Source organism: Cyprinodon tularosa, unplaced genomic scaffold (assembly GCF_016077235.1).
Source record: "Cyprinodon tularosa strain WSP-4 unplaced genomic scaffold, ASM1607723v1 ctg154, whole genome shotgun sequence".
NCBI classification, from domain to species: domain Eukaryota; kingdom Metazoa; phylum Chordata; class Actinopteri; order Cyprinodontiformes; family Cyprinodontidae; genus Cyprinodon; species Cyprinodon tularosa.
The window spans coordinates 1218933-1231205 of NW_024038375.1; the positions used below are offsets into that span (position 1 = coordinate 1218933).

At 39.0% G+C, this 12273-nt stretch overlaps 1 protein-coding gene across 1 annotated transcript; it reads right to left on the reverse strand.

Moving 5' to 3' along the window:
• Positions 1-7248: 7248 nt before the first annotated feature.
• LOC119779973 (histone H1-beta, late embryonic-like) lies at positions 7249-8856 on the reverse strand. The gene is made up of 5 exons (XM_038279838.1): positions 8536-8856; positions 8198-8457; positions 7999-8095; positions 7877-7926; positions 7249-7717 (listed from the first exon to the last, which is right to left on the reverse strand). Exons 1-5 carry the CDS (start codon positions 8627-8629, stop codon positions 7301-7303), a joined length of 918 nt encoding a protein of 305 aa, XP_038135766.1. The 5' UTR covers positions 8630-8856; the 3' UTR covers positions 7249-7300.
• Positions 8857-12273: the final 3417 nt, after the last annotated feature.

A 12273-nucleotide genomic window follows, 5' to 3' on the forward strand; every position in this document is an offset into this window, starting at 1 on the left:
TATCACACATACATTTAAGCCCCAAATTATTCAAACCACTGGTAGATTTGAGTTTAAATAAATTTTCTCTGAAACAATATCCTTGGTTTTTTTTTTGTTGTTTTATAAAGAATTTAAAATGAGTCTTGGAAACAAAAAAAAATTATCATATTTATTTATATTTCTCTTTTAAACAAGCATGTCAATAAAATCTCAATCTCTTAAAAAATGCAGACGATCCAGTAAAGAGATAATATTAATGAATACTGCAAATACTACTGCAGCTTTATCAGAGAACAATGTTGTCATTACCTGTTGCTGAATCTTTGGATTTGAAATTGGAGCGGAGAGAAGAACCTCGATTGGCAGAACGTGAAAGATTCTGAACTGCTGAATAAAGAAAATAATATTTTTAAAACTAATAAAGTCTTTGTCATTTTTAAGCGATTATCATTGTTTTCTGTAAAGATTGGCTAAAATCTAAGTAAAAGGCAATGTACAAATTTTTCAGGGGGAGTTATAACTTCATGCACATAATCCACAAACACGTGAGTCAAGCTCTGCTTTCTGCAACAACATCACTCACAAATTTTATACATCTTTATCTAAAATGAATTTTATAACTTAACCCCAGAAATGAGTACACCATTTCTCACACCATCAGTGCTGTCATCTAGACATCCCCCTGCTGTGTATCAAACCAAGGGCATGGGGTACATGATGTTAGACTTAGCTTATGCTGATATCTAGCAATGATACAACAGTACTGAAAGGTTATTAAGAATAGCTGTTATGCAGTAAACAATTTTCCTCTTATCAGTTCAGATGACACGCAGCTTTATTACGATGTCAGTAGGTAACTGTGAACCCACCTAAGCACTAGGTAAATGCATAGAAGAACTAAATTATTCTTTAGCTGAAACCAAAAGTGAGTCATCTTTAGACCACGGGAGGAGCAATTATAAGTTAGCATACAGCTAGAAAACAATAATCAGTCTTTAAATCTGTGTGCAGTGATGGACTCAGGCCTGAACCTTCAGTGACATATAGACGGTAACCAAGTCAGCCTTCTATGACCTGAACAAAATTCCAGAATTAAAGGACTAATGTTTCAGCAGGATCGTGATAAACTAACTCATTGGTTAATCTTTAGTCAAATTGATAACTGGAGCAGTGTCTTCACAGGTCTGCTTAAAAATAATCCAGAAAGCTGCTGCCCACGTCCTCACTTAAACTATGAAAGCGGAGCACAGTACCCCTGCTTTAAAGTCCGACCAAACACAGAGAAGCAGCACTGAAACCCTAGTAGCTTTAAATTAAGTTTAAAAATCTATTCATTTAGATCTTTGATTACTTAGATTTTTGAATGTTCCATTTAAACTGTTAACCAAAACCTCATTAGATTGTTTGTAGTCCCACGTTTCTTTACCTGTATATATAATGACACTTTTGCTTTAATGTTCTATTCATGTACAGCACCTAGAGATTTATTGCAACTAAAATGTTCTATACAAATAAACTTGCCTTGCCCATTTACTGTATGTGATGTTTGACTCACCATGGAGGCTGTGTGGATCACTTCGAGGTGATAAAAGTTTCCCATCATTTTCCAAAGTGTAATCACAGCTGACCTCCTTCTGTTGAACTAAACGTAGATTCCTCAATAATTCATCTTCTGGGATCTCAGTCCAACAGAACCACAGCTTGGTTCTGGAGCTCTTTGTCTTCCTTCTGGTTGTTTTGACTGGATGACTTAACTCTCCAAAGTACAGATTACATTCAGTATCATGTTTCACAGATCCAGGAAGAGAGCAGGTGAAGAAAGCATACTGACCCTTAAAATATTTGACACTTATTTGTGGCTTTAAACCTAGAAAAAAGAATAGTTGTGAAGGGTAAAAATTGTAAAAAGGAAAAAAATTTGTTTTTTTATCTTGTAAAGCATGAAGGGCATTGTAAGGATCTCTGAGTTCCTCCTCCACATAGAATAAACACTGATACACAGAAACAAAAGCCTGTCATGTTAAGCCTGACAGTTTAATGCACCTGTGATTCTTGATTAATTCACTGTTAGTTTAGGCTTATGATCGTATACCTAGGTGCTATATTTAAATCATCTATTAATGATATAACATTCTTTAATATCAAAGCAGACAGATATCTTCTTCCCAGAGCATGTTTAGGATTCTCAACGACTCAAATAAAAGGTAGTACTAGATGTCACAGTATGGCAACAAATATCACATGACAAAAATCACAAACTAACCTTGTAAATGCACCTCATGAAAAAATCCTATTGGCAAAAAGAAAAACAAATACAATTAAGATAAACTTAATTTATGTAGAATCACAATCAGCTGACACAGAAAACTGTACTTCCTGCTTAGATTAAACTGAGCAGGAAGCTGAATCGCTCAGGTAGTTGGGAAAAATGCTTTAAAAGCTGTTTTCATAATCAAAGTAATGTTAAATGTGTGAAACATTATGAACTTACCAAACAGGGTGATGAAAGCCAGGCATCTCAGCATGATAAAAACAGGCATATCAGTGCAGAGTGATTGGTTTCTGACTGCATGAGGCTTTGCTGTCAATCTATTAAGTGTTTGCAGAAAAACTAGCATCAGGCTGAGCTAACAGACAATTTTTTATCCTTCATCAAAACAACCTTTGTGAATAAGATAAATATGGCCCCGTCCACACGAAGTCAAAACGAACACGAAACGCTGATATTTTCCAAAACGTTTGCCGTAAAGACGGAGACGTAAAATAAATGTGAGCGTCCACACGAATGCATGAAAACGCTGCAAAATGTATGCCAGGCCTGTAAGTGGCGCTGTGGTGCCAAAGCAAAAATAAGCGACGAAATGTTGGGCATGTGCACTAATATTTATACATGGTTGCCCTGTGGGTCCATTTTCGTGGTTAAGTGAAATTCAGGTGCTGAACTATGTCGTCGATATTGCTCTGTTCTTCCTGGAGATATTCCAGAAGAAGAAGATTCTGTTGTAAGCCCGACAGCAGGGTGAGTAGCATTAGCAACGGCGCCATTGTTGTTGTGATACTGGTCGCGCATGCGTGTGTAGAGGCGACGCTATGATGCATGCGTGTAAAAAAAAATATGCGGTTAGGGCGTAAAGATGGAAACGCGAAAACGGCGTTTCAGAATCTTCCCACTCTGGCCCCGTCCACACGAAGTCAAAACGAACACGAAACGCTGATATTTTCCAAAACGTTTGCCGTAAAGACGGAGACGTGAAATAAATGTGAGCGTCCACACGAATGCATGAAAACGCTGCAAAATGTATGCCAGGCCTGTAAGTGGCGCTGTGGTGCCAAAGCAAAAATAAGCGACGAAATGTTGGGCATGCGCACTAATATTTATACATGGTTGCCCTGCGGGTCCATTTTCGTGGTTAAGTCAAATTCAGGTGCTGAACTATGTCGTCGATATTGCTCTGTTCTTCCTGGAGATATTCCAGAAGAAGAAGATTCTGTTGTAAGCCCGACAGCAGGGTGAGTAGCATTAGCAGCAACCATTCAACACAGTACGGCGCCATTGTTGTTGTGATACTGTGTCGCGCATGCGTGTTTAGAGGCGACGCTATGATGCATGTGTGTAAAAAAAAAAAATGCGGTTAGAGCGTAAAGATGGAAACGCGAAAACGGCGTTTCAAAATCTTCCCACTCTGACGGCTGAATAAAAAAAAGATCGTTTACAGACCCCCGAAACGCCGGCTTCGTGTGGATGAGGGGCTGGTTTGGTGAAAAATTTGTGCGTTTAGGCCAGGGTTCGTCTTCGTGTGGACGGGGCCTATATCAAAGGCTGAAATACTAATTATGTAATATTCTTAGCATCACAGTGGCTGTTTATGTGCTTATATAAAATTAACCCGTAAATCGATGTGTGGATAAATATATCTGAGAGAAAAAAATCATCACCCATGGTCAAAGAGTCTTTATATAGATGTTCAGTGTCGCCCCACATCACACGCAGTATTGAATATTGGTCCGATTGGTTTGCTATGAAACAAAATGGCTAAAGAGCCAAGAGGGAATAGTTAATGCAAGGCATTTACAGGTGCTGGTCATAAAATTAGAATATCATGAAAAAGTAGATTGATTTCAGTAATTCCATTTAAAAAGTGAAACTTGTATATTATATTCACACATTACATACAAACTCATATATTTCAGATGTTTATTTTGTTTAATTTTGATGATTACAAATGACAACAAATGAAAATCTCAAATTCATCATATCAGAAAATTAGAATATTGTGAAAAGGTTCAAAATTGATGGCCCCTGGTGCCACACTCTAATCAGCTAATTAACTCAAACCACCTGCAAAAGCCTTTAAATGGTCTTTCAGTCTAGTTCTATAGGCTACACAATCATGGGGAAGACTGCTGACTTGACAGTTGTCCAAAAGACGACCATCGACACCTTGCACAAGGAGGGCAAGACACAAAAGGTCATCGCTAAAGAGGCTGGCTGTTCACAGAGCTCAGTGTCCAAGCACATTAATAGAGAGGCGAAGGGAAGGAAAAGATGTGGTCGAAAAAAGTGTACAAGCAAGAGAGATAACCGCACCCTGGAGAGGATTGTGAAACAAAACCCATTCAAAAATGTGGGGGAGATTCACAAAGAGTGGACTGCAGCTGGAGTGAGTGCTTCAAGAACCACCACACACAGACGTATGAAAGACATGGGTTTCTGCTGTCGCATTCCTTGTGTCAAGCCACTCTTGAACCACAGACAGCGTCAGAAGCGTCTTGCCTGGGCTAAAGAGAAACAGGACTGGACTGCTGGTGAGTGGTCCAAAGTCATGTTCTCTGATGAAAGTAAATTTTGCATTTCCTTTGGAAATCAAGGTCCCAGAGTCTGGAGGAAAAGAAGAGAGGCACTTCATCCACGTTGCTTGAAGTCCAGTGTAAAGTTTCCACAGTCAGTGATGGTTTGGGGTGCCATGTCATCTGCTGGTGTTGGTCCATTGTGTTTTCTGAGGTCCAGGGTCAACCAGCCACATACCAGGAAGTTTTAGAGCACTTCATGCTTCCTGCAGCTGACCAACTTTTTGGAGATGCAGATTTCATTCTCCAACAGGACTTGGCACCTGCACACAGTGCCAAAGCTACCAGTACCTGGTTGAAGGACCATGGTATCCCTGTTCTTAATTGGCCAGCAAACTCTCCTGACCTTAACCCCATAGAAAATCTATGGGGTATTGTGAAGAAGAAGATGCAATACACCAGACCCAACAATTCAGAAGAGCTAAAAGCCACTATTAGAGCAACCTGGGCTATCATAACACCTGAGCAGTGCCACAGACTGATCGACTCCATGCCACGCCGCATTGCTGCAGTAATACAGGCCAAAGGAGGCCCAACTAAATACTGAGTGCTGTACATGCTCATACTTTTCATGTTCATACTTTTCAGTTGGCCAACATTTCTATAAATCCTTTGTTTTTATTGGTCTTCAGTAATATTCTAATTTTCTGATATGATGAATTTGAGATTTTCATTTGTTGTCATTTGTAATCATCAAAATTAAACAAAATAAACATCTGAAATATATGAGTTTGTATGTAATGTATGAATATAATATACAAGTTTCACTTTTTAAATGGAATTACTGAAATCAATCTACTTTTTCATGATATTCTAATTTTATGACCAGCACCTGTACATCTATAGTGCATCATTAGATTACTGAAATTAACATTTTAAATAAAAGATGTTAAGTGTAAAATATATCTTTAACAGAATAAATATTCACATAATTTATTCTGGCAGATTTTAAGCATATGCAGCACTTAAAAACTGCTCCTAACCAATCTGTAAATTTTGGAAGAATGTCATGAAATTATCTAAATGTCCAAATACAGGAAGAAGCAAAGAATTACTAACAGATTGTGCTGGGTAGATGTAGAAACTTTTTTGGTCAAAAACCCTCTTAGTTTAACTAGCAGTTTTTCTGCACCATTTTCAGTAGTTCCCCTATAAAAGTACTACTGATGTAAAAAAGAAAAGAGAACTTGACTGCTCAGTGTGACTGAATCTATTTCTATGAAAAATATAAAATGATAGTCATTTTAATTATTCAAAAAGATAAGCCGCATCGAAGTAAAAAGAAACTGAATATCCATCATTAACATGCTGACACATTTTGGTGTCATTTTGTAGAAAGTGTTCACAGGAAAACCAAAGTTAACATAAGACTTTTGCAAAACAAAAAAAAAATCTTTAAAATAGATCACCGTCTCAGCCTTTTGAAGTCAGCGGCTTTAATAGAGCAGTGAAAATAGGTATGCAGAGACAAAAAGAGAAATCGGTTGCTTGTTACATAAGTGTTATGAAAACACACTTAAAGACAGCTGTGTTTTTTTTTTTGGAGGAAATCTGGTTTTGCATGCACACCATCATTCTCTTATCTGCAAAGAAAATACATCTTTGTAGTTGCAGTTACATCTAATCTAAATGTATTCAGCTTACATTTGAATAAATCATGTTAAACATCTAGTTCTGAGATGAACAAATTTGCAGAAGAGACCTGAAGCTCTTTAAAAGAAAATACCAGGTGCAGAGCCAGGTATGACCACCCCCCACCTGATGATGCTTCCATGCTGATTTAAAGGTATAGTGGAGGATTTTCACAAATTTTTTAAAGAAACCTGCCCTCTCCACTTAAATGCACATGCTCTGTTTAAGCTCATACAAGCTCAGTTTCCAAAAGATTTGTAATTTTTTTTTTTCCCCACCATGTCAGACTCACGACCATTAACTGAAAATGGGGACGGGCACATAGGACAGCCTTAAGTAAACAGATCACCAGAATGATTGATAATTAGCACCACTTATTTTGATGGTCCACCCAGGAAAACATCCTCCACTACACCTTTAAAGTTGCAGGAGACAAGGTATATTTTAAACATACAACCATGCCTCTCCCTTTAGACCATCCTACAAAACCACGCCTTGAAAACACTCATGCTGTCTGCAGCACGTTTAGAGCAGCTGAAGCGGCACGTCGCACTGAGCTGGTAGGGAGACAAACACTGATGATGCAGAGCGCCATGATCACTCCTCTGATACAGTTGACACCTAAATTAACTTAAAATGTCAAAATCTGCCTGCAAAACATGTTCGCTTTTATTATTCTGGTGCCTGCAGTTTGGATTACATACATGAAAAAGGCCTGATGCAGGAAATGCCAAAACCAGCTCCTTCACTTCTACACCTCGTTTAAAAATATAACACACAAAAATGTAAAACTAAATTTTTATTGTAATCAAAACTGAAGATTAAAAATGTCATAGTGCTACTCCGTCTTCTTTGCTCGTTTGCCAGCTGCTTTGGACGCAGGCGCATCACCGCCTGCTTTCGCTGCTTTGGACGCAGGCGCATCACCGCCTGCTTTCGCTGCTTTGGACGCAGGCGCATCACCGCCTGCTTTCGCTGCTTTGGACGCAGGCGCATCACCGCCTGCTTTCGCTGCTTTGGACGCAGGCGCATCACCGCCTGCTTTCGCTGCTTTGGACGCAGGCGCATCACCGCCTGCTTTCGCTGCTTTGGACGCAGGTTTCTTTTCTGCATTCTCTCCTTTAGTCTTTGTAGCCTTTTTGGTGGAATCAGAGCTTCCCTTTGCCTCTGCTTTTTTAGCTTTTGGCTTCTTTACTGGAGGAACCTTTGAAGGAGCAGCTCCCTCGTCATTTGAGCTTTTCGCAGGCTTCGGGTTCTAAGGGAAGGATAAAAAAAAAAAAAAAAGTTTATCAGGAGGCAAAGCCAGAACTAGTCAAAAGGTGTAAGAAGTTTTTAAATGATTTGAACATTTGGAAAGTTTAGTCAAGTTAATCCTTTGATGCAAACTCCATTTCCCTGTAAATGTATCCCCTACCTTGGTAGATTTTGCCCCTTCATTCGTAGACTTTTTCTTCTTTGTGACACCTTGTAAAAAACAAACACACTATGCCATGAGTCTAAAGTCATTTGAAAATATGCATTTCACTTAATTCATACCTGCTGCCTTTGTCTTCTTGCCTCCATTTGGAGATTTTTGCATATTTGGATCTCTGTTCTCACTCTTCGGCTTTGCCTCTTTAACTTTAGGTGCAAGCTTTTTTTTTTTATACACACACACACACAAGATATAATAAACAGTTAATAAAACATGATTTAATCAGATTGAAAGTTGCTGTGCTTCATTTAGTTTTCCTACCCTAAACTTTCCCATAGCGCCTGTGGTGATGGTGGCATTGGAAGGCCTCACCAGAGTCCCATTCTCTATTCCTTTCTTCAAGGCTCTGCGAACAAAGTTCTTTAGCCTCACCAGATCCACAGAGGGGTAATTCTGTTTGATGTAGCTCTGGATGGCCTGGGAGGACACTCCTTTGCGTGAATCCAGAGCTTTAAGTGCCTCTCTCACCATGATCGCAGTGGATGGATGAGCTGCAGGTTTACGCACGGCCACTGGAGGTCCTAGAAGGGACAAAAAAAATGAAGCCGCTCAAATAAACAATTTTAAACGTTCCCGTTTGTATATATAAGCTAACAAACCAGATTCTTTTTTCTCAGTCGTCCCATCTGCAGGTGCGCTGTTTGAATCGGGCTGCGGCTCAGCAGGCTGCGCTACTTGCTTTTTGGGAGGCATGTTTTTCAGACTGAACCGGAGACAAAACGCACATCGGATGAAGCTAAGAGTGTCGCTTCCACTTTATACAACTGATACCAATAGAGCAGGTGTTGCACAGCGAGCTGCTGATTAGGCTCTGCAGGTGAGAGCATGTTAATGGTTCGCTCCTAATGAGTCAGCCGGAGGATGACCTGGACAGAAGGGACAGAGGCGGTGTGGGAGGAGTTGTTATCTTAGTGCAACAAGTTTGCGGCCCCGGACAGGACGCAGGGGCCCAGAGACGATCACTGATAACATGGAAAAAATATGGAGGAATGACCATGGATCAGCGGTGGGAAGCCAGGATTGCATTTATCATGGTTTAATATTTAATTAATCAAGCCACTACAATTATTTATGTTCCAGGATGTTTGCTTTTTTTTCTAAACTAAGCGCTGAGCAACGTTTCTCTTTTCAATCGTGGATCAAAATGACTGTGCTTTTTTATGATTCTATAATCTTCTTTTTATCCTATAAATATTTATTTTCTCTCACACTTTTCTAAAAAGAAAAAAAAAAAAATATTTTAGAAAATTATAGTCAGACATGTGGAATCCACCCATACAGAATACTGTTTAAGAGTTTACTCTTGCAGATGGCAGAGTTTACTCTTGCAGTTTGCAGAGTTTACTCTTGCAACTGCTGTCTTTGGATGTTTTTTTATTATGAAGCCTAGGTGTAAGTTAAACTGAAGAAACTAATTTCTTTCCTTTATCCACCTGCGGCGAAAGCCAATCGGCATCCAAAGCTCATCATAAAAGACCTCCGATACACCCCTATCTGCTCCTGTGCGCAGGCGGCGGATGCGCTGTGTGACTTCTTTCAGATGACACCGTTTTAACCCACCTCCAGCCCCTCCTCTACCATCATAGCTAAAGCTTCATCAGAGTGTCATTCCTCCCAGACTCTTACTGCTTTCCCTGTCTCATCTCAACCGGTCCGGCAGAAACCCGCCATGTTGAGCCTGGTTCTGCCAGAGGGGAAGTTTTTTCTCTCCACTGTTGCTTCATACTTGCTCATCATGGACAGGTTCTTTTGACCTGTGTTATCCAACTGGACTTCCATCTTCCAGGTCCCTGAGTGAAGCTCTAGCATCAGCTCACGCAGTCCACTGAATCTCCCCATAAAGCTCAGCATACCGTCTCACCAACCAGCAGTCTACAGACTGACCAACTTCATCTATCTCCACTCCATGACCAGTTTCAGGCCTGGGTGGAAACAACCCTCTTCTTTGCTCCTGTTCATGCATATCTATCAAAATTAAACGCTATGTTTCCTGCAGAGGTCTGAGCACCAAAAACAAAGTCATTGTATTAATACATTTATCCTAATTGTCTTTTCTCTTTGTGTGAGTTTTTCAGATGGAATTATTAATATTATTATTCTGTGAAGCTTCCTCTGTAGGCCTATCAGCTGCTCCAGAAGACATGCAATAACAATCCCATAGAACAAGATGAGCTCTTTATTTTAGGAGATAAGGAAGAATAGTCATTTTTATAACAGGTTTTTAATCTAAACTATTAAAAGCCACCTGTATAAAAAATATCTAGAGGAAAGGCCTTGTAGCCTTCTGTAGAGATTGTTCCAAGTTTTTTGTTTTCACTAATTACTATTAATCTACAGCATTTGTGCATCCCTCTAAGACTAGCAATATTCGAAGTACTGGGAACTAATTTTATAACCAAATCAACACCTTTTGGATTTGTGGTCTTCTTCTGGATTATTCTAAATGACAAAACTCTTTACGCTTACTTCAGTGATCCAGATAAAAATCCATTTAACAAAATTACATATTGACATGTACACATCCTGACCAATCAGAATTCAAGGGACGATGCTTTCTGAGAGTGAACTACTGGATGAGGATAGGAAATGCTGCATCCTGGGCTGTGATATCCCACAGCCTTTTAAGCAGCAGAATCTCACTGTGGCTAACATGGATGCACAATAAATACAACAAATACAGCAAAACTGACTGTAACACTTATATTAGCCTGGCCTGATGCAATTTTGATATCATCAGTTCTTTAGGGACATCAAATGTAGTTTTAGATTATGGGCCTGCCTCCTGTACTGTGACTGGGGATGTCAAGACCAGGTACTCGTTAACGGTATTACCTGCCAATACAGGAGTTTTTAGAAAAATGGAAATTATTGGAATTCATCCCAGGATCGGGCCAATAGAGTTTTCAGCGTCATCAAAGCTTTAAAGCTGCTGTAAATCAAAGTGCAACACCATGCACAGATGTCCGATTTTGTGTTGCAACACTTTTTACTTTGTAAACAACATGTAACATCATAAACTGGACTCTTGTTGTCACATAGCTTGCTTTGATATCTCTAATTTGATTTTTCACTTAGAAAAGATTGTAAGAGGAGGGCTGTGAAACCACAGCAAGAAAGGTTGGCAGAGGTAGTTTCTTTGAAAACGTAGGCATCAGATTGCTATTGGCACAACTTATCATTTAAAAATGCAGATTGGATGGAGAACCAAACAGTCAGAATCGGGACATCACTCTGTTTTAGCTTGGACCATTCTAAGAGTATTGAGCCTTAGTGAGTCTGGCTGGTAGGCCTAATTTTTATTGCCAGTGTGTGCACTATGGAATCCACCATTAAATCAACATTAATGCAAATACTGAGTGTATGTGTCAAATCTGTTAAAGACAATGTAATATGTTATTTGTTCATATCAGCCTTGACCATAAATATTTGTGATCAGAGAATCTCACTGCAGGGACAATAAGGTGGAAGATTATGAAACTGAAAGAAATTAAAACATGAATTAAATAATTGTCATGACATATTACTTTTGAATTCAACAAACGGAAGAAAAAAAATGTGTAATCTGACCTGAAACTGCGAGAATAATCAAATTAAAACATGGTTTCCAAACTAAAACAGACCGAGCTCCTGAGAGCAGCCTATTCTCTGACAAAAGCTTGAAGAAATGTCCTGCATGCTTGAGGAAACTAAACTTTAATTCTATAAATGTAAATATTACTCTACTGTTTGTAGGGGTTTTTATCTATATTTGTAGGGTTTTTTTCATTCTTTATAGACATTTAATGTTAAATACTATAGTTTCTTCTGCAACATTAATCAACAAAATAGAACTGAAAACATTTGTTTTTTTTTTTTTTAGATGAGCTGCCTCTAGGCCAAAACACATCCTAAAGTTCTTTATCTTATATTATTTCATTCCCTGCCGTTAAATAAAATCTGTCTGGAGTGCTAGTGCATAACAGATTTTGAATCAGTTATTTCAGTCACTACTTGTAGCTTGCAGTCTCGGGCAAAAATACAAAAATATGTGGAAGATCAATTACAAGAAAAAAAAAAGGATTTGCTGAAGAACTTGGCTGCCCACAGTGATGTATCCAAGCATATTACTAGAAAGCCAGAGGAAGGAGTGCGATGGTAGGACTGAAAATGAACAGCCACCCATTACTAATCAATAAAAACCGTTTTAAACCCAGTTAGAAAGCTATTACCGGGACATCATTCAGCTGAATGCAGTCGGCTACATAACGCCAACAACCCTACTAAAGTACCCAGCTAATATCCACCCATTTCTGTGTTAATCTCTGATCCCTAAATCAAAGGATTTTAGCAGCTTAAAG